Source organism: Macaca mulatta, chromosome 4 (genome assembly GCF_049350105.2).
Source record: "Macaca mulatta isolate MMU2019108-1 chromosome 4, T2T-MMU8v2.0, whole genome shotgun sequence".
Lineage (NCBI taxonomy): Eukaryota > Metazoa > Chordata > Mammalia > Primates > Cercopithecidae > Macaca > Macaca mulatta.
The window spans coordinates 6,665,584-6,689,005 of record NC_133409.1 but is presented as its reverse complement, the minus strand read 5'-3'; the positions used below and the strand labels follow the sequence as shown (position 1 = coordinate 6,689,005).

Below are 23,422 nucleotides of genomic sequence, written 5' to 3'. Positions count from 1 at the left end.
GAAAAGATATGTAATTGTTATTTTAATGGGACTACAATGAAACCTTCAACTGTAACAGTAATTTAGTTAAACCAACTTAACAGTGTGTGTTAAATGTCATAAATTAGTCATGTCCTTTGACCTAGTAACATTGGATCCTAGCATTGTTCTTTAGGAAATATTTCACAAGAATAAAACTGCTATATACATAAGTATAACCAGTCTACAAAAAATTAAAAACAATCTAAAGGTCTACCAATAGAATGAAAAAGTAAAAAATTATCACACAGAAATTCAATGGGCATTTTTAGTCACTAAAGATAATTTCAGACTGCATAAAATCATGAAATGCTTATAGCACAGTAAAAACCAGAAATCAAAATAATATGTGTATGGTCATTATTACCAAATAAATATATGCATGTGAAGAAGACACTAGAAATAAACATTCCCAACTGATATAATTAACTGGATTAGAGTGATTTCAATATATCTCAGAGGCATAGTCCTGATCTCTTGAAAATGCAAGTAGAAATGATTTTAACTGAATAAAAGTAGCTTTAGACAAAGCTGATAGGAACAGGATCCAAGAGCAGGTGTTGGAAGTAGTCTTCAAAAGGTAAATTCCAGTGTGATGCTCAACCCCAAATACAGAAACAAGAAGAGAGTCGATGGAAATACATTTTGATACACAGAATAACAAAACAACAAGGGCTCACATCACATAACCTCAGTCTTCTCAAAAATATAGAGGCCACTATAATTAAGAATGATGGAGACAAGCTTAGAGCTGACAATTAAGTGGAGAGAAAAAAATCTAGAACACCTGCCATGTAAAGACATCTCATCAAGCCTGTATTTTGAAGCAAAGGAAAACAAGGTAGCCAATCAGCCAAGAAAGCTCATATTTAATAGAAAAAATAAAATAACATAAATAATCACTAAAGAAATGATGGCTTTCACAACCATGTACTGGGAGTATCTTCTCTAACATTACTGCAATCGACTTTAAGAAAATTCTATTCGCCAGGCGCGGTGGCTCAAGCCTGTAATCCCAGCACTTTGGGAGGCCGAGACGGGCGGATCACGAGGTCAGGAGATCCAGACCATCCTGGCTAACCCGGTGAAACCCCGTCTCTACTAAAAAAATACAAAAAATTAGCCGGGCGAGGTGGCGGCGCCTGTAGCCCCAGCTACTCGGGAGGCTGAGGCAGGAGAAGGGCGTGAACCCGGGAGGCGGAGCTTGCAGTGAGCTGAGATCCGGCCACTGCACTCCAGGCTGGGCGACAGAGCCAGACTCCGTCTCAAAAAAAAAAAAAAAAGAAAAAGAAAATTCTATTCACGGAATAATATATGCTTGCATAACAATTATCTGGTCAGTGGTTTAATGATTTCCACAAGGCTCAGGTACTCTTAATTTTCAAGTCATTCACTCAGTTAAGGTAATGAATAGATTCATACAGAAACTCTGAACATTCTAAATTCTATACTCAGTGACTGATTAGTTGTAGAGCATAATTATGATCACAACTAGTCAGATGTTGCCAAAGTTTCATTTGAAATCACAGGGTACAGTTGATTATGTTACTCCTCCTGTTTGGGGGAAGGTCTTTTATAGAGTTCTCTCTTACTTTCTGAGAGGTGATACATTTGAAAGAGCTGAGGCAACAAAGCATCCCACACTAGGTCTTCAGCAGCCAGGAGGTTCTCAAGCAGTACTGTAAGAACAGATGCCAGTTAAGGAACTTCTACCATGCAGTCCCTCATGGCCCAGCACTATAAAATGTTTTAAGCAAAACAAAACAAAACAACAAAGTTAAATTGCAAATAAGAAATAACATACAAGATACAAATTAATAAGAGATCTGAATAGCAGGGAGACATTCCTATGTGAAATCACCAAAACATTCCTTAAAGAAGTAATGTTCGGCCGGGCGTGGTGGCTCAAGCCTGTAATCCCAGCACTTTGGGAGGCCGAGACGGGCGGATCACGAGGTCAGGAGATCGAGACCATCCTGGCTAACATGGAGAAACCCCGTCTCTACTAAAAAATACAAAAAACTAGCCAGGCGAGGTGGTGTGCGCCTGTAGTCCCAGCTACTCGGGAGGCTGAGGCAGGAGAATGGCGTGAACCCGGGAGGCGGAGCTTGCAGTGAGCTGAGATCTGGCCACTGCACTCCAGCCTGGGCGACAGAGCGAGACTCCGTCTCAAAAAAAAAAAAAAAAAAAGAAGTAATGTTCACCTTCATATAAACTTTTTTCCTTCTGTGTAAACTTAGCATGGCTCTTCCAGTTCAAATTTGCAGTAAAAACATTTTGAAGGAAAAATCTGAAAAACTACCATCGAGTATTATGCTTATTACCGGGTGATGAAGTAACCTGTACAATGACCCCCACCATTTACATGGGTAAACTGTGACATGCAATTTACCCATGTAACAAACCTGCACATGTATCCTCAATCCTAAAATAAAAGTCAGAAACAAGAAAAAAAAAACTATTTTATGCAACTTCTTGTTAGGCTAAATGAGGTTCTAATTCTACTGTTAGTATTTGTAAGTATTCAGACATACATCTAACATCCTAAATTTTTAATGACATTACTATTACAGAGAAGTACGGCTTCAACCAAATAAAACTGGACTCGATAAGGAAAAAATTTAAATAAATGCCTGACATTGAGAAAAAGAGAAAAAAGCAAAAGAGAGAGAAACAGAGCGAGTGAGTTTTTAAGTGTCTTTGGGCTACTGCTTTTTCGAGCTTCCATCAAACAGTAGGAAAATTAAGCTCTACACATGTACCCGCATCCCTGGACCTCATCCTCTGCTACTCCACACATCTGCCAGGCCGGCCCACCTGTCCACTCCCCCGCTGCTGACCATTCCTTCCACTGTGCCCTGGAACTCACTAGCATGTGCAAACCCCTTCTATTCTCAAACTCCTCTGAAAGAAACCATTTTTCCATTTTTCACATTTTTGCCCTAACTGAAACCTTCCTGCCCTCCTAATAATACTGTTTCCTATAACAAAACTGATTATAACATAATATAAAATTAATCTGTAGAATATATGGTCATAAGTATTAATAGATGATTCAGAAATTTCTTAAATGCAGTAACAGAAATTTTATAAATATGAAGAAAAGACTGGCTACACCAGGAAAAATAAATATTTTCAAGTTGACATCCTATGAAAATCTCCCCCTTCTCATATGAAATAAGCAAAAGTGAAAAGGAGAAAGCTGAATTAGTGATGAAATTAGGTAACTATGGCTGCTACATGCCACAAAATTCAAGACAATTTGGCTAGACATACCAATGAAGCCAACTTTAAAACATTCACTAAGAACTTAATGAAAATGTCTCCTTCCCAGGAAAATTACACTGTTGCATCAAGTCCATAAAAAAATATTCTGGGGAAAGTAATGACACAAGATCCCATTTAATATGCTGAGAGTTGGATGTGAGTTCATGCTCATGTCTGCAACAGGGCCCTGTATTTAGAAACACACGGAATAGAAATCCAGAGAAATTTAATGATTCACTAACTGAATTACGCATTTCTTTTAAAACTTGGCATACAGAAACACTAAATAAAATGGATACAGTCATACTGTTCACCATGCCAGGTTAAAAGGAAGACAAGATAATGAAATCTGGATTTCAGTACAGCAATTTGTTTCAATCAACCTAGAGAAAAATCACTGTGATCAGCTCCCCCAGGAGAATGTCCACAATTCCAGTTTCCTTGGGGTTCCCCTCGGTCACTCCAGACTGAACTGGTGCCACTGATGCTCATTATCTAGCCCTCCAACACACTAAACAGGAAGATGCTAAGGACATTTACATGAATAGTAAACAGAGATAAGGATAATCTATTAATGAAGAGCAGACCTAACATCACTCAAGGATAAATATAGTTTTTTTAAAAAAATCAGCAAATGACTCCTCAACACATAAGACAAAAAGAAGAAGAAAAAACAAAACAAAACAAAAATATCCAAAGCCTTAGTATTATACTAATACAGAGGATAGAAGCGAATTTGGGATGTCATGTGAGAAGGAAGATACGCAAAAATATTAAGGAAAGTATCTGTTTTACACTCTCAAGATAATTAAAGAATGAACAATGAGAGATTATCAAATAGTATAAGACAGATTGAAATGAAGAAGAAACACCCAAAATACAGAAGTAACCTTTAATTTTAAAAGAGTCATTATTAATTTAAGCAGAACGAGAAACAGTAGAGAAGTTCAAGTCAATGACAAAGAGAATAAATCTGAGAAGTTCTAGAATGTGTAGTAAAAGAACAAGGAAAGGAGAAAGACATCGGTATTTCTGGTGATCTTAAAGAGAACGAAATAAATGCGAAAGAACAGATGCACCAAGAAACAAGTGGCATAATACCCTGAACTAAAAAGGACTTTGAAACTGATTGAGAAAGCTCACCACATACTAGGTTAAATTACTCAAAATTAAAGCATCTACGTGACCTAGTGAAAATAACAAATTCAAAGAGCAAATGAGACACTTACAAATACATTCAGAAATGAAAAAGGCAACATTTACTAAGAATCAGAATGGTCTCAGATTTCTTCTTGAAAACATTAAATACAAGAGTGTGATGAAAAATACTAGAGCATCTTGGGGGCTAAGTCTATACCCAAGAATTCTAGACCTGGCTGGAGGTTGGCATTTTCTAGCAACTCAGCATCCAAATACTCTTTTTATTCTGACATTTTTATCTCCCTGTTCTTGTCAGAAATCTTTTTGACTTAGGAGCTGAAACCACTTAAAAAGAGTAACAGTAATAATAACATAAAGGATTAATACTGCGGATTAGATGGGAACAAACGACCAATAGAGATGTGACTGATAGAGTATCCCTCAAATCTCCCCCAGCCGCATCATCTCTGACCAAGGCTGCTTCCTTCGCTCACTCAGATCTAGCCAAGATGGCCGCCTTGCTATGCCTCCAGCAATGTGCCAAGCATACTCCTGTCTCCGGGCCTTTGCACTTCCTGTACCACCTGCCTGGAAAGCTCCTACTCAGTTCTCAGCATGGCTCACTCCTTCACTTCCCTTAGGTTTTACCTCAAATGTGTTCCCAGTGAGCCTTGCCTGGCCCCACATCATCTACCCTGCCTCTCGCTTTTCTATCTCCACAGCACTCATTACCACTGAGCACAGTGCATGTGTTATTTATTGTTTACGGACTCTACCCCACACTATGGAAATGCCATGAGTGCAGGGATTTCTATCTAGTTTGTCTTTGATGTATCTCAAGAGCCTAGATGAACTGGGACTCACCTAATATTTGTTGATAAAATGACAATGACTGATTAGAAAAATATGGTAGGTTAAGATACACTGGTTTCAACAACGCATTTGACACAATTTCACACTATTCTCATAGGTGATATTTCCACACTCGGCATTTCCTAGATGATAATTATTGTAAAGGGGGCACAGGAAAACAACTTGGAAAAAACACTCAAATTCGAGGCTTCGAAACACAGAGAAATAAATAATATGTTAGATAACAGAAATAAGACTGAGACTCATCTCAACAGGTTGAGATGGATGAAAACAAGATGGCATGAAGGTGAAATAAATGTACAGTCCTGCAGTTAAAATTCTAAAACAAAATCTGCGGACAAAGAAACTTTTTGATCTCTGACTTCACTGATTTCTCCTTCTTCCTCTCCTCTGCTGACTTTTCCACATCTTCTCCACCACTCAACAAGTGGAGTGTCCAGTTTAGTGCTTCGGTCTTGACTCTCTTCTCCACAGACAAGCTCTCTAAGAAGTGTCACCTACTCCCACAGCCTTAAACATCATTTATACACCACAAACTCCCAAATGCATATCTCTACCTAGGAACTTTTCTTTTAATTTGACCATATATGCACTTGCTTTCTAAAAATCTCCAATTCCGTATCTGATTCCTTACACTTACTAATGTCCCAGTCTCAATCAACCCCATTCCTCCTACAGTCTTCTCCATAACAGTAAAGAGAAATTTTATTCTTTCAAGTGCTCAGACCAAAAAAGTTGGGAGTCGTTACTGAGTCCTCTCTTCTCACTCACCATATACAACTACAAGCCAACAATAAAACAGTAAGTTCCCCAACTGACTGAAAGACCCTCTTCTCAGCCAAGGGCATTCCAAAGTAGACCCAAAAATCTAGTTCAGGCAGTGATTAGGGCGCAGGGGGTTGGACATGCCTCATTATAACCTCCTCCCTTTGACATTCAGGCACAGCTGACCAGCACTGACACTAAAACAGGTTTTAAGACTGATGCAACAGACTTTTTGTGGCTGTAAGACATCAAACTCCAGCCTGACTCTAGTACAGCAGCATCATGTGACAGCAGGTCCTGAAAGAAATTGAAGTATTTTAACGCAAACATATTTCTTTGACATATTTTGAAATGGCCCTGCAAAGCTGTCTCCTGTGGGGAAAATCTACGTTCCGTAGAGAAACCCCTTCCCTTTCCAGGTCTTTTCTCTGAACCAGGAGAGGCTAAGAGTCTGGTAGCTTTTTAGCTCCGATAAGAGCTCTGAAACCTGCTACTTGGAGGCTTCATTTGCATGATAAATGCTTGGTCTCTAAAACCCTTACCTTAAGCCAGACATCCCTTTCTATTGATTCCAGGTCTTTGATAATAACTCTTTCAACCATTCAACCAATTGCCCATCAGAAAATTGTTGAATCCGACTGTGACCTGGACGCTACCTGGCCCCCATGCTTCCAGCTGTCCCACCTTTCCAGACCAAACCAAGGGATATGTACTGAATGATATCTTACGTCTCCCTAAAATGTGTAAAACCAAGCTGTAGCCCAACTATTGTGGACACATCTCAGAAGCTCCTGAGGTTATGTCATAGGCATGTCCTTAACCTTGTAAAAATCAGCTTCTAAGTTGACTGTGACAGGTCTCCGATACTTTTTGGTTTACGCTTCCATAAGCAAAACCTGTCTGCTCTTTCTTCTTCTACACCCAACCTCTGATCCTAGTTCACCATAACAACCCTAATCCTAGACATCATCCTCCCCTGCCTACACTCCTAGACTACCACTGGGTCTACCGGTTTCCACTCTTACTGTGTATACTCTCGATTCAGCAGCTAGAAGAAGGCCTAAATACCCCCAATTCCATTCCAACCTCAGTTCTCACTGGTCTCCGCGTGACTCACTCTGCTCATCACAATGGCCTACCTCAGGGCCTCTGCAGTTGCTGTCTCCTCCTTCAGCTGATTCTCTCATTCCCTTTGGATTCCTCTCAAATTCACTTAGGAAATTAACCTCTCTTGACCACTGCATATGTGCAACAAGCCAACAAGCACCCTCTGAACCCACCATCACTCTCAAGCCCCTTATTCTGCTTTATTCTTCCATGTATTTATCACAGTATTTATCACTGCCTGATAGATGTACACACAAACAATATACACATCATACGAATTCTCTGAACTGTTTCCACAACTCCCTTCTATACTATGAGAGCCTGAATCCTGTCAATTTTGCTCACCGTTATATCCACAGCACCTTAGAACAATGCCTGAAACAAATGCTCAAAAATAATGGTCATTGAATGATAGGTTAGAAGATAGGGAGACAAAGAGAGGAAAGAAAAATAGAAAAAAGGGAAGGGGAAGAGACATAAGACCTACAGGTCTGACTTCACGAAAAAATGATGACAGTTTACTCAAAGTTCAATAACAAGAAATGCAATGTAGTTTCTTAAAAAATCTAACCCTCCATTAAAACCGTATTGACAGATACATAGGTTTCAAACTAAGACAGGTATCTGTCCCACCTCCTTTTACCAGGCTCAAGACAAAATTAGTCTGCAGTGTTAAGGTTGCAATGTTTTAAAGATATATTAACAATGTATAGTTTGTCCAAAGAATGTCAAACCTACATCTTAAGGAGGCATGTGGAAAATAAAGTTTAGAAACTAAGATCTTTTACTAGAAAAGAAATAACATAATCCCTATACTCAAAGAGTTTGCATATGAAATAAAAGTCAAAACAAATACTGGAAAATGGCCATTTTGGGAGGCTGCTTGGTTCTAAACGAGAAAGTACTTCATAATAATTAGAACTGCCTAGGCTGGGCTCAGTGGCTCAAACCTGTAATCCCAGCACTTTGGGAGGCTGAGGTGGGAAGATCACTTGAGCCTAGGGTTCGACACTAGCTTGAGCAACATGGAGAAACCCCATCTCTATTAAAAAAAAAAAATTAGCCGGGCATGGTGGCACAGGCCTATAGTCCCAGCTATTTAGAAGGCTGAGGTGGGAGGATCATCTGAACTCGGGCAGTCAAGGCTGAAGTGAGCTGAGACTGTCCCACTGCATTTCAGCCTTGGTGATGAAGTGAGGCTTTGCCTCAATTAAAAAAAAAAAAAAAAAGTATATGAGAAAGAGAAAGGGGAAAGAAAAAAGAAAACAAAAACACAACAGAACTGCCGGAGAGTGTAACCATCACCTTCAGTGGAACTAAAGAGCATGCTTTCTGTCAGGGATGCGTTAGAACAGAAGCCCTGTGGCCAGTCACCATCTACTGAAAGGTTGCCCAAGGAATTTCTAAATCTGAATCTTTACTGAAAATATGGCATACTATTTCATAAAGGAAACTCTGAGTATTAGTCAAATAAGCATTGATCAAGATACGGGATACATTAAAAAAAAATTATAGAAATCTTGGCAATTGATACCATTTCTAGGTTATCAGCTCACACCTTTAGTATTTCTCAGTTAGAGATATACTTTTCTCCAAATTTGGCATAATGTCAGAGAATCTTATAAATAATAGCAAAGAAAAATCACTACATATAGTTTCATCATTTTTTCTAATGGCCTTATAAGACAGTAAGTAGTATTGTCAATGACACTGTCTGAACACATGGCAGCTGTGCCAATATCAACACTCTAATATTTTACGACTCTGCCAATCACTTTTCAGAGTCCCCATCTTACCCTCAAGCATCACTTTTTAGCATTTTCTGCTACTCCTAGCAGCTGCCAAAATTCTAGGTCCACTCCCTATCACTTCCTGGTAGCTTTTGAGCATCCAGACCAAGGAACTCTTCAGTTGTGAGTTCCACAAATGTGAAATTAATAACAAAGGCACCCAGGGAAACAATGAGACTCACAGAAACCTCAAGAGTCTCCTACATTACTATGGACAGAAGGAATTCTGCCCTCGCCTATCTCCAAACCCCCAGCCCCCAGCACTGGCCCAGGTCATTTTAGAGATTTCTTTCTTCAGATGATCAAAAATAAAGGAATATATCTGCATATGTGATTCTATTAACAGTTTTTCAGTTTATATATTACAATAAAAACTGATCTCTAAGGTTGCATTCAGTTCCATTCAAACTGATTATTTGCAATATTTCATCTACACTTAAGATCTTTGTGTAATCCAGGAAAAACTAAGACATATTTTTCCAAATGTAATCACTTATAATTTTATAGCACAAACAGTATGCTGAATGCTTTCAGTACTCACCTGCCATAGTTTTGAAGCCTGCTAAGGCTCTTAAAGTTAACTAGGCCATGAAAACAGTCCCTTTAATATTTATAAAATTTCTAAGCAATATTATGTTTTCAACACATGAGTTGCCATCTTTTGTTCTCCCAAAAAGAAAGTGCATAAACTCAAAGGCAGAGGCTGGGCGGGTAGCAGACATGAGTAAAGCCGGCTACATGGAGGACTGAGGCTGACTCGAGAGCATCATGCATCTGAACGCAGCTTCCGCTTCCCACCCTGGGGAGACTGCTGCCCTGGGAGAGTGACCTTACCTTCGGGTTCAAGAGAAGCCAGAAATCCAACCTTTACTACAGTGTCTCAATTTCTAAATGTTGGCAACTGATTCAGAAAAATCCCACAGGCACGTGCAGCCAAACAAAATGCATCTGTGTGCCGTATTCAGAATTGAGGTCTCCAATTTGCACCCTCTCTACCGACTTTATTCCATATTAACGAGTGATACTTTGGAGGGGGAACTCAGTTTTTGCCATTATCTTTCTAACACTTTAATGTGTTAGGGTACTGAAAAATAAACAAAACAGATTCGTTTCCTATATTGTAGTAGTAAAAATAATCACGTTACTTACCCTGCTGACTTCCTTAGGAGCCGATTCATCTGGGGATAGAGAAGGAAGAGGGAAAAACACAATTAGAGACTGAGTAGGTTTTAAAATACAGAATATGTCATTTGCTTTCAATAAACTTGAATGGTTTTTTGCAAGCTTCCTCTTATGAAATCTACAAATCTGATTTGTTAAAACTGTAAAGGTTGAACATAACAAATTATGACTTAAGAAGTATACATTAATTTCACAGGGAAACTGAAATACCACCACCGCGTTACCTTTCTAGAGGTTCTAAAATGGATATGATATGCCTGTAAGAATAGCTACACTGTGGTGTATTCAACTACACATACCTAAAATGGGGTTGATAACACTTCAGTATTCTATACAATACAACCCACACAAATATCCCAAATGACCTTTCACACTCGTGCTTCGTACAGCAGACCTGGAGCTGGTGTGAGCTGTTCTGTTGAAATAAGAAACGTACCTGCATGGAACTCTGGTCAAGGCATGAAACATACCCACTAATAATAGTGCTGCTTTGTTCCATGTGTCTGAGGAGTTGGGGGGTTGTTTATACCAGCTTGTCAGCATTGCTGATTGGTAAAGTGAGACTGGGGTGGTTTGCACAGGGTCTAGGTGAGAATCCCTGGATGGCTCTCCCACTGGGGCTGGCTACAGGCAAGAAAATGCCTGTGTGAGCAACAGGGTGTAGAATAAGCTGGCAGACACCCACTCTCGGTCCATGGTTCTGAGTGTTGCACACACAGGTCATTGATTCTGACCTGTGAGAAAGTGTGTATCCCTAAGAGGAGGGGCTACTGGAGCTCAATCCGGCATTGACAGGCTCCTTGCTATCTTTTTCCTGTAATAAACTTGACATCTGCAAGGACTGTCATTTTGGTTCCTGTGTCTTCTTGAGCAATCAAATCCTGTTGTCTGTCACCATCAGAATGAACTTAACGTACCAAAAATGGAATGTAGCTCCATGCTTTAGAACATTCAGGTATTCAGATCGACAGTACCTAGTTTTTGTATTACTGTATTAATACACAATTGCTCATATATTTTCTTATCATTGTTGCATAATGGTTAGAGTATGGCCTCTGACTTCCCTAAGAATGTAACACATGTAACGATGTCATAGGAAAAATGTCTTATCTTCCACCTTGAAGTGGCACCACAGAAGTATTTCATTTACTCTTCGACTCCTAATCCTCTCTGAAGCTGAGACTATTTACCATTACAACAAATTTATTAACAGATTCTAAAGTTATAGAGACATATGTGCTTTTAAATTTTTCAAAGTTTTGATCTAAAACATTTAATGAGAATGTTTGAAAAAGTCAAACAATTAAAAGGTATACAATGAAAAGGAGCAACGTGTGAACAGGTTTAATACCAAGACTGCATGCAGTCACCTAGCTATGACATTATGGAATTTTCTACCCTCTGCTAGTCACCACTACAGATCTGAAAATTAGTTCAAGGACCGTGTGAATGTCCAGACATCTGCAAATAAATGTTCCTTTGGCTTTTTCTCTTAGTCTTGCTTAGTTAGTACTTCTCAAACTTGAGTGTGCATAAGATAGCCTATGACATGTGTTTACAAAATCAACAATTTTTTGCTTTATGGGCAATTTAAAGTATTTGAAAGAAAAAAGTTTACCTATAGCCGATTTCTGGCTTTTCACCTTAGGAGCTGATTTAGAAAATCATTTTCTCCAACTTAACAATCAATTGTAGTTAAATCAATGTTAAGTCTAGTATATTTAAAAACTATAGTATTTTACTTAACTGAGAAAATTAATGAACACAGTGCGATTTCTTGTGTAAGGGAACATTGCTTCCTATTTCTTATAGTTGGAATTTTCATTTAGTTGAATTCTCTTGCCCAAGAAAAATTTAAGCATGTTGAAGACAGAAACTTTACTTTCTCTTCTACAGTAGAGTTGCACTGTGGGAACACATATGATGGACAGTGGCTTAGAGCAGGGGTTCGGAACCGGGCCACACAGCAGGAGGTGGGCGGTGGCAAGTGAGCGAAGCTTCGTCCGTATTGACAACCGCTCTCCATCGCTGGCATTACTGCCTGAGCTCCGCCTCCTGTCAGGTCAGCAGTGGCATTCGATTCTCATGGAGCGCAAACCCTACTGCAAACTGCACTTGCTAAGGATCTAGGCTGTGCGCTCCTTATGAGAATCCAATGCCTGATGATCTGAGGTGGAGCTGAGGTGGTAATGCTAGCGCTGGGGAGTGGCTGCAAATACAGATAAACATTAGCAGAGAGGTTTGACTACACAGAGATCACAGGAAATTAACTGCTGGCAGACATATCAAAACTCTCTCAGTGAGAGGCAAGTGACAAGCTGCATCTGGTTGGTGGCAGGCTTTACGGTGTGGCAAGTGAGCTGATGTGCTTCAAATTGCACAGCTGCATCTAGTGGCAGCTTTAACCTAGAATCTGACACTGATTCAGTCGACGTGTGACCTGCCTATTATTTTATTTACCACCTCCATCTGCACCTCTTTCCCACACTATGCACTTGTCTCAGCCACAGTTTTGGTAAGCCCACAAGTCAATCCCAGCTGAAATGAGTAAAAGACAGACAACACCGTCGAGCTTCTTTGAAAAGGGGGAAGACCTAATCATGAGAAAACAGAAGACTCTAAGGCTGCCAACGAAAAGAAAGCTGTATTTAAAAGAAAATACCAAGTCCTATTTAAATTACGGGTTCACTGCAACAGGTGATGCACATTCTCCAAGTCCACTTTGTATATGCGGTGACCAGCTATCCAAGGAAGCCATGAAACCTTCAAAACTGCATTGCCACATGGAGACCAAGTACCCTGCATTAAAAGACAAGCCTGGCTGGATGCAGTGGCTCACGCCTATAATCCCAGCACTTTGGGCAGATCACGAGGTCAGATCAATACCATCCTGGTTAACACAGTGAAACCCCGTCTCTACTAGAAATACAAAAAATTAGCTGGGCATGGTGGCACACACCTGTAATCCCAGCTACTTGGGAGGCTGAGGCAGGAGAATCACTTGAACCCAGGAGGCAGAGGTTGCAGTGAGCCGAGATGGCGCCACTGCACTCCAGCCTGGACAACAGAGCGAGACTCCGTCTCAAAAAAAATAAATAAATAAAAATAAAAAGACAAGCCTTTGGAGTTTTCAAAAAAAAATTAAAAAACATGGACACCAAGAACACAGGCAATTATTGAAGGCAACCAACTTCATCAAATGCGTCTACACTGAGAGCTTTTTTTTTTTTTTGAGACGGAGTTTCACTCTTGTTGCCCAGGCTGGAGTGCAATGGTGCAATCTCAGTTCACTGCAACCTCTGCCTCCCAGGTTCAAGCAATTCTCCTCCCTCAGCCTCCTGAGTAGCTGGGACTACAGGTGCCCACCACCATGCCTGACTAATTTTTTGTATTTTTAGTAGAGACGGGGTTTCATCATGTTGGCCAGGCTGGTCTCAAACTCCTGACCTCAGATGATCCACCTGTCTTGGCCTCCCAAAGTGCAGGGATTACAGGCATGAGCTACCACACCCGGCCAAGAGCATCATTCTTAGTGGCTAACCGCGTTGCTGAAGCTAAAAGATCCTTTATTGTTGGTGAAGAGTTGATCCTGCCTGCTACTAAGGACATCTGCTGGGAACTTTTAGGAGAGGCTACAGTTCAAAAGGTGGCAGGTGTTCCTCTTTCGGCTAGCACCATAACTAGATGAATTAATGAGATAGCAGGGGATACTGAGACACAACTGTAAAAGGGGATTCATGAATCACCGTGGCACACAATCCAGGTTGACGAGTCTACCAATGTTGACAGCAAGGCAACCATGCTTGTTAATGTGTGATATATTTTTCAGGGGGATGTGCATGAGGATATGTTATGTGCACTTTTGTTGCCAGCCAACACCACAGCTGCAGAACTATTCTAGTCTGTGAATGATTACATATCAGAAAAACTAAATTGGTCATTTTGTGTTGGTATACACACGGACAGAGCAGCTGCCATGACTGGACGGCTTTCTGATTTCACTACGCAGGTCAAACAGGTCTTCTGTATATAAGTACCACGCACTAACCGACTGTGCCACTGGAGCTCCTTAGGTTGCTTCTGAATGTTAGTCTATGCACTGTGTCATCCATAGGGAAATGCTGGCTAGCTGAAAAATGTCATGTGAACTTAACAATGTTTAGCAGAATGTGATTAAAATTATCAACCACATTAAAGTACATGCCCTTAACTCACGTCTGTTCGCACAGCTCTGTGAGGAGATGGACGCAGAGCACACACACCTTCTCATACACGGAAGTGAAATGCTTTCTAAAGGTAGATTTCTGGCCAGAGTTTTTGAAACCACTCCAGAGATTTCTTTTAGAAAAAAAGTCACCATTGGCAGCACATTTCAGTGACATAAAATGGGTTGCAAAACTTGCTTAGTTGTGTGACCTATTTAACCTGTTCAACGAACTCAACCTGTCACTTCAGGGGAGAACGACAGCTGTGTTCAAGTCGGCAGATAAAGCGGCTGCATTCAAAACCAAACTGGAATTACGGGGGTGACGAGGGAACGCTGGGATTTCTGACATGTTTCAAACATTAGCAGAGACTGTGAAAGAGACAGAGCCAGGGCCTTCTTTCCCCAGCTGAGGCAGGATCACCACCTCAGCTTTCAGGAGAGCTTGAGCGATACTTCCCAACCACAGAAGAACCCGGAACCGGGAAGGAATGACTCCGCGACCCATTTGTGAGTAAGCCTGGTGAATCGACTGCCTGTGCTAGAAGAGGATCAGCTTAGAAGAGGATCAGCTGCTTGAGATGGCAAATGACAGTGGTTTTAAAAATGTGTTTGAGACAACTTCAAATCTCCAAATGTTCTGGATGAAGGTCCACGTGGAATATCCTGAGGTTGCCACAAAAGCGCTGAAAAGCTGCTTCCATGTCCAACAACCTGTCTTTGTGAAGCAGGGTTTTCTGCAGTGACAGCGACCACAAAGAGATTACAGAGCAGCGTGGACATAAGTGACACACTTCAGGTGTCACTGTCTCCCGTCACCCCCTTATGGGACTGTCTAGTTGCAGGAAAACAAGCTCAGGGCTTCCACCACTAATTCTACATCATGGTGAGTTGTATCATTATTTCATTACATAATACAACGTAATAATAATATAAATAACACGCACAACAAATGTAACATGCTTGAATCAACCTGAAACCACCCCCTCCGACCAGTCTATGGAACAACTGTCTTCCACAAAACTGGTCCCTGGTGCCAAAAGTTTGGGAATCGCTGGTTTAGAGCATGGACGAAGGTCTGAAGCCCAGACCTGCAGTCACTAGTGACATTACATTGGACAAGGTGCCACCTTACAAGTTCAAAGTGAAATAAGTTAACAATATAAATTGTTACTGAAAAAGATCGTCCTCCCTCAGCCCAAAGACCATTTCAAGGTAAGAGAGAGGGAAAACGGCCCCTTCCCACTCATGCAGTTCACGACTCCTTGCAGATCACACAGGAATTTCAGGTTAAGAACCCACGGGGTAGAATGTTCCCTTTTCCCTGTACACTTCCAGCACACACTCACAGTTGAAGTGCCAGAACAGCACTTCACTCAGATCAGCAATGAAGCTCTCTTTGAAACAAAAGGTTAGAGGAACATGGAAAAGAAGAAAATTGCCATGAATACCAAATTTTGAGGTACTGATGAGGAACAAATTGGCAAAAAAAAAAAAAAAAGAAAAGAAAGAAAAAAGTTCCAGAGGACACTAATTTTCATGCAGCATAGGGTTTTTGTAAACAGGTGTTTATTCAACAAATATTTACTGAGGGACCACTGAGTGCCAAGAATTTATCTCTGATCTCAATAAGCTTGCATTCCAGTGGGATGAATAAATTAGGAAATGAAGAGATGAAATAATTTCAGAAAATAAATATCTATGCTTGTTAAAGAAAAATTTAATTTTTAGAGAAAGATAAAGCATCTTTGATCCAAAGCTAATTTTAATACTTTTTAAAAGCCTTAGCAAGAAGAGTCTACAGGAAAAAAAGGCGCTAAGGGTATTTCATAGTAAGCACACCATTCACAGCAAGAATGTAATAGTGTAGTTTTCATGGTAAGAAGTTAATTTTAAATATTTTTTAAATCAAAATCTGGGAAAATGGTGAATAGGAGGCAGGCCTAACTTGCAGCGCCCACTCAGGTGGACAGAGCAGCCTGTGTAAACCTACATCGTGAACTTTTGCTCCAAGAACTAACACAGGAACATCCCAGGCAAGCCTAGAGAATCCACAGACCCTTTGTAGGAGGTGGATTGCAGCTGCAGGCTCCGTGGGACAGCTGAGGAACTGTGGTTCACTTGCTTTCTCAGATGGAGGCTTGTACCCTGGGGCAAGTTCTCAGTCCTGCTCACTAGCTGTCTGGAAATAAACTCAGTCTGTTGGGGGGCATGGTGGGTGTGAGACCAGCCTTTTGGGTTGCGGGCTGCAGGGGAGCTGGGTGAGGCCTGTGGCTGCCAGCTTTACCCACTTTTCTGGTGACCTATATGTGACAGCAGAGGTCCCCAGGGAACATAACTCCATTGGTCTAGGAACCACACCCCTGTCCCCTACAGCAGTCACAGCAAGCCCTGCCCACGGAGAGTCTGAGATCAGACATGCCTAACCCTGCCTCCACCTGATGGTCTTTCTCTACCTGCCCCGGTGGCCAAAGTCAAAGCCCACCCTGCCCACTACTGGAGAAACATGAATATTTACCCAAAGGCGACCCTAGGGCAAGCTTGTCTTCTCCCAATACAACCTCAGCTAATGCACTATTGACAGTGCCACCTCCTGGCTGGAGAAGAACCAGCACAAAACCAGCACACTAAACAAAAACACAATCAAGGACCCTCAGAATCCATTTCACTCCCTGCTACCTCCACTGGAGCAGGTGCTGGTATCCATGGCTGAAAGACCTAAAGACAGATCACATCACAGGACTCTCTGCAGATACTTCCCAGTGACAAGCTGGAGCCTAGTACCTCTGCTGTGTGGCTAGATCCAGAAGAGAAATATAATTGTTGCAGTTCAGCTCTCAGGAGGCCCCATTCCTTGGGGAAGGGGAAGAAAATCACATCAAGGGAGCACCCCATGGTACACAAGAATCTGAACAGCAGCCCTTGAGTCCCAGACCTTCCCTCTGACATAGTCTACCCAAATGAGAAGGAACCAGAGAAACAATTCTGGTAATATGACAAAACAAGGTTCTTTGACACCCCCAAAAGATCACACCAGCTCACCAGCAATGGAGCTAAAGCAAGATATAATCTCTGAATTGCCAGAAAAAGAATTTAGGTCGACTATTAAGCTAATTAAGGAGGCACCAGAGAAAGGTGAAATCCAACTTAAAGAAATCAAAAAAATGACATAGGATATCAATGGAGAAATCTCCAGTGAAATAGCATAATTAAAAAAAAAATCACAACTTCTGGAAATGAAGGAGACACTTAGAGAATTGCAAAATGCACTGGAGAGTCTCAGCAATAGAATCAAACAAATAAAAGAACTTCAGAACTCAAAGACAAGACTTTCAAATTAACCCAATCTAACAAAGGCAAAGAAAAAAAGAATTTAAAAAACGAACAAAGCCTCCAAGAAATTTAAAATTATGTTAAACAACCACACCTAAGAATAACTGGAGTTCCCGAGGAAGAAAATAAATCTATAAGTTTGGAAAACATATTTGAGGGAACAATTGAAGAAAACTTCCCCAGCCTTGCTAGAGATCTAGACATCCAAATACAAGAAGGTCAAAGAACACCTGAGACATTCATCCCAAAAAGATCATTGCCGAGGCACATAGTCATCAGATTATCTCTAGTCAAGATGAAGGAAACAATCATAAGAGTTGTGAGGCAAAAGCAGCAGGTAACCTATAAAGAAAAACTTGTCAGACTAATAGCAGATTTCTCAGCAGAAACCCTACAGGCCATAAGGCATTGGGATTCTATCTTTAGCTTCCTTAAACAAACAAAACAATTATCAGCCAAGAGTTTTGTATCTAGTGAAACTAAGCTTCAAAAATGAAGGAAAGATAAAGACTTTTTCAGACAAATGCCAAGAGAATTCGCCACTACCAAGCCAGCACTATGAGAACTGCTGTTAATAAAAGAAACTCTAAATCTTGAAACAAATCCTCAAAACACACCAAAATAGAACTTCTCTAAAGCCTAATCCTCACAGGACCTATGAAACAACAACACAATGAAAAATACCCAAGGTATTCAATAAATAGCAGGGCAAATACAACAGTACCTCATATCTCAATACTAACATTGAATGTAAATGGCCTAAATGCTCCACTTAAAAGATACAGAGTGGCAGAATGGGTAAGAATTCACCAACCAAGGCCAGACGTGGTGGTTCATGCCACTTTGGGACTCTGAGGCGGGTGGATCATTTGAGGACAGGAGTTCAAGACCAGCCTGGCCAACATGGGGAAAACCCATGTCTACTAAAAATACAAAAATTAGCTGGGTGTGGTGGCATATACCTGTAATCTCAGCTACTCAAGAGGCCGAGGCATAAGAATTCCTTGAACCCGGGAAGTAGAGGCTGCAGTGAGCCAAGATCACACGACTGAACTCCATCCTGGGGGACAGAGCAAGACCCAGTCTCCAAAAAATTTAAAAATACATTCACCAACCAAATATCTGCTGTCTTCAAGAGACTCACCTGACTCATAAGAACTCACATAAACTTAAAGTAAAGGAGTGGAAAAAGATATTACGTGCAAATGGACACTAAAAGCGAGTGGCAGGAGTAGCTATTCTTACATCAGACAAGACAAACTTTAAAGCAACAGCAGTTAAGAAAGACAAAGAGGGACATTATATAATGATAAAAGAACTAGTCCAACAGAAAAATATCACAATCCTAAATATATATGCACCTAACACTGGAGCACCCAAATTTATAAAAGACCTAAGAAATGAGATAGATAACAACACAATAATAGTGGTGGACTTCAATACTCCACTGACAGCACCAAACAGGTCATCAAGACAGGAAGTCAAGAAAGAAACAATGGACTTACCCCATACCCTACAACAAATGGACTTAACAGATACTTACAGAACATCCTATCCAACAACTGCAGAATATACACTCTATTCATCGGCACATGGAACATTCTCAAGACAGACCGTAAGATAGGCCACCAAACAAATCTCAGCAAATTTAAGAAAATCAACATTATAGCAAGGATTCTCTCAGACCACAGTGGAATAAAATTGGAAATCAACTCCAAAAGGAACCCTCAAAATCAGACAAATACACAGAAGTTAAATAACCTGCAAATGAATGATCATTGGGTTTGAACTACACTATAATAGTGACACAATCTATCAAAACCTCTAGGATACAGAAAAAGTGGTACTAAGAGAAAAGTGTACAGCATTAAGTGCTTACATCAAGAAGTCTGAAAAAGCACAGGTAGACAGTCTAAGGTCACACCTCAAGGAGCTAAAGAAACAAGAACAAAACAAACCCAAACCCAGCAGAAGAAAAGAAATAAGCAAGATCAGAGCAGAACTAAATGAAACTGAAACAAACAAAAAAATACAAAGATAAATGAAACAAAAAGGTGGTTATTTGAAAAGATAAATAAAATTGAGAGACCATTAGCAAGATTAACCAAGAAAAGAAGAGAGAAGATCCAAATAAGCTCAATAAGAAACAAAACGTGAGCTATTACAAACACCACCACACAAATACAAAAGATTATTCAAGGCTACTGTGAACATCTTTATGTGCATAAACTAGAAAACCTAGAGGAGATGGATAAATTCCTGGAAATATACAACCCTCCATGATTAAACCAGGAAGAAATAGAAACTCTTAACAGATTAATAACAAGCAGCAAGATCGAAATGGTAATTAAAAAGTTACCAACAAAAAAGTCCAGGACCAAATGGATTCACAGCTGAATTCTATCAGACATTCAAAGAAGAATTGGTACCAATCATGTTGACACTATTCCACAAAATAGAGAAAGAGGGAATCCTCCCTAAATCATTCTATGAAGCCAGTATCACCCTGATACCAAACCCAGGAAAAAACTTAACAACCAAAAAAAAAAAAATAAAACTATAGACAAATATCCCTGGTGAACATAGATGCAAAAGTCCTAGCTAACCAAATCCAACAGCATGTTAAAAAGATAATCCTCCATGATCAAGTGGGTTTCATACCAGGGATGCAGGGATGGTTTAGCATTCACAAGTCAATAAATGTGACACACCACATAAACAGAATCAAAAACAAAAATCACACGATCAACTCAATAGATGCAGAAAAACTATTGGACAAAATCCAGCATCCCGTCATGATTAAAACGCTCAGCAAAATTGACATAGAAGGGACATACCTTAAGGTAATAAAAGCCATCTATGACAAACCCACAGCCAACATTATATTGAATGTGAATAACTGAAAGCATTCCCTGTGAGAACTGGAACAAGACAAGGATGCCCACTTCCACCAGTTCTATTCAACATAGTACTGGAAGTCCTAGCCAGAGCAATCAAACGAGAAAGAAAGGGCATCTAAACTGGTAAAGAAGAAGTCAAACTGTCACTGTTTGATGATGACATGATCACATACCTAGGAAACCCTAAAGACTCATCCAAAAACTCCTAAAACTGGTAAATGAATTCAGCAAAGTTTCAGGATATAAAAATAATATACACAAATCAGTAGCCCTGCTATACACCAACAGCGACCAAGCTGAAAATCAAATCAAGAACCCAGCCCCTTTTACAATAGCTGCAAAAAAATAAAATACTTAGGAATATACTTAACCATGGAGGTGGAAGACTGCTACATGGAAAACTACAAAACACTGCTGAAAAAAATCATGGACAATATAAACACATCCCATGCTCATGGATGGGTATAATCAATACTGTGAAAATAACCAGACTGCCAAAAGTAATCTACAAATTCAATGCACTTCCCATCAAAATACCACCATCATTCTTCACAGAACTAGAAAAAAAAAATCCTAAAATTCATATGGAACCAAAAAAGAGCCCACATAGCCAAAGAAAGGCTAAGCAAAAAGAGCAAATCTGGAGGCATCACATTACCCAACTTCAAACTATAAGGCCAAAGTCATCAAAACAGCATGGTACTGGTATAAAAATAGGCATATAGACCAATGCAAACAGAATAGAGAACCAATAAATAAGGCCATATACTGTCAACTGATTTTTGACAAAGCAAATAAAAGCATAAAGTGGGGAAAGAACACCCTATTCAACAAACGGTGCTGAGATAATTGTAGAAGAATGAAACTGGATCCTCACCTCTCACCTTATACAAAAATCAACTCAAGATGGAATCAAAGACTTAAATCTAAGACCTGAAACCATAGAAATTCTAGAAGATAACATCAGAAAAACCCTTCTAGACACTGGCTTAGGCAAAGACTTCATGACTAAGAACCCAAAAGAAAAAATGCCACAAAAGCAAAGATAGATGGGACTTCCTTAAACTAATAAGCTTCTGCATAGCAAAAGAAATAATCAGCCGAGTAAACAGACAACATACAGAGTGAGAGAAAATCTTTGCAATCTGTACATCTGAGAAAGGACTAATATCCAGAATCTACAAAGAAACTCAAATCAGCAAGAAAAAAAGCAATCCCATCAAAAAGTGGGCTAAGGACATGAATAGACAATTCTCAAAAGAAGATACACGAATGGGCAGAAAACCTATGAAAAAATGCTCAACATCACTAACGACCAGGGAAATGCAAATCAAAACCACAATGAGATGCCACCTTACTGCTGCAAGAATGGTCATAATAAAAAAACTTAAAAACCATTGATGTTGGAGTGGATGTGGTGAAAAGGGAATACTCTTACACTGCTGATGGGAATTTAAACTAGTACGACCTCTATGGAAAACAGTGTGGGGATTCATGAAAGAAATAAGTAGATCTACCATTTGATCCACCAATCCCATTCCTGTGTATTTACCCAGAGGAAAAGAAATCATTATAGAAAAAAGATACCTGTACATGCATGTTTACAGCAGCACAATTTACAGTTGCAAAAATATTGAACCAGCCCAAATGTTCAGCAATCAATGAGTGGATAAAAAAAAGTGAGGTGTGTGCATGTGTGTATGTGTGTAATACACACAACACACATAGTAGTATTCCATGGTGTGTATGTGTGTATATATATATATAAAATTAACAAAGAAGAAATCCAGAATAAAGAAAAGTGATCATTTAATGCCTATATTAGAAATTAATATTGAAAACCACATTTTGCATTCCAAATTCTAAATTGTGATTTTCCTATGAACTAGCTACAAAGTTCCTGAGAATGCATTTTGAACAGTTTCTACTTTAATTGACTGATCATTTCCTTGAAGTTTAACATAGGATCATTTTTACTAAATCTTCCATGAATAAGTAGCCTGCTTTCTGTGTTCATTCCATTGGATAAGAAAAGAAATCTAAGTCACACACTGGTACTATGGAGACCTTTGTGATTGACTTCACTGCACCTCTATCCTTCAACACTATCCATCTCAGTTTGCCTTTCAGACTGTAGTTATTATTAGCCAGGATGGTCTCGATCTCCTGACCTTGTGATCCGCCCACCTCGGCCTCCCAAAGTGCTGGGATTACAGGCGTGAGCCACCGTGCCCGGCCAGTTATTTTAATATTTCTAAGTGAAGCACACCTATCTTCCCTTTATGGGAGATAAGTATTTCCATGAACATTCATAAACCACTTATCTTTTTTATATACATCTGTATCTTAGGAGTTGAAGCAGTACATTCAGCCTCCCCCAGCCATTTCTAGCATCTCTAACAATTATACAATCTTAACAATTCATCCACAAGTATTTACCAAAAGTTCTACTTCATGCCAGACACTGAATAAATGTCTCCATTGGCCCAATCAGACTGAAGAAAATGACTTAAATTTCATGGGTTTGAGAGAACTACAAACAAGAAAGCTTTTCGGACCTAGCCAGTGGTGGCAGCCACATTATAATCACGAGGGCATCAACCTGAAATCAACAACAACACAGCAAGGAAGACAGAGGGGAGACAGGAGGGGAAAGGGGTTGGAGGGGAAAGGGAGAGAGAAAGGGATGGGAAGGAGAAAAAGAGGGAGGGGAAAGACATGAGAAATTGAGTCTTCAGAGACATTTCCAGCCAAATTAATCAGCCAACCTTGAAGCTTGCCTTACTTAGGGACTTTTTAAATACGCAAGATAGCTAATTTCCCTATGAAGTCAATTTTACCAG

General features: G+C 40.0%; 1 protein-coding gene across 1 annotated transcript in view; it reads right to left on the bottom strand.

Annotated features, from left to right (window-relative positions):
• The window catches only part of PDE10A (phosphodiesterase 10A), a 345,368-nt gene that overhangs the window by 130,125 nt on the left and 191,821 nt on the right, over window positions 1-23,422 (bottom strand). Inside the window, exon 3 of the mRNA XM_028846990.2 lies at window positions 10,110-10,138. Coding sequence (XP_028702823.2) covers window positions 10,110-10,138 — 29 coding nt within the window. The remainder of the gene's footprint in view (window positions 1-10,109; window positions 10,139-23,422) is intronic.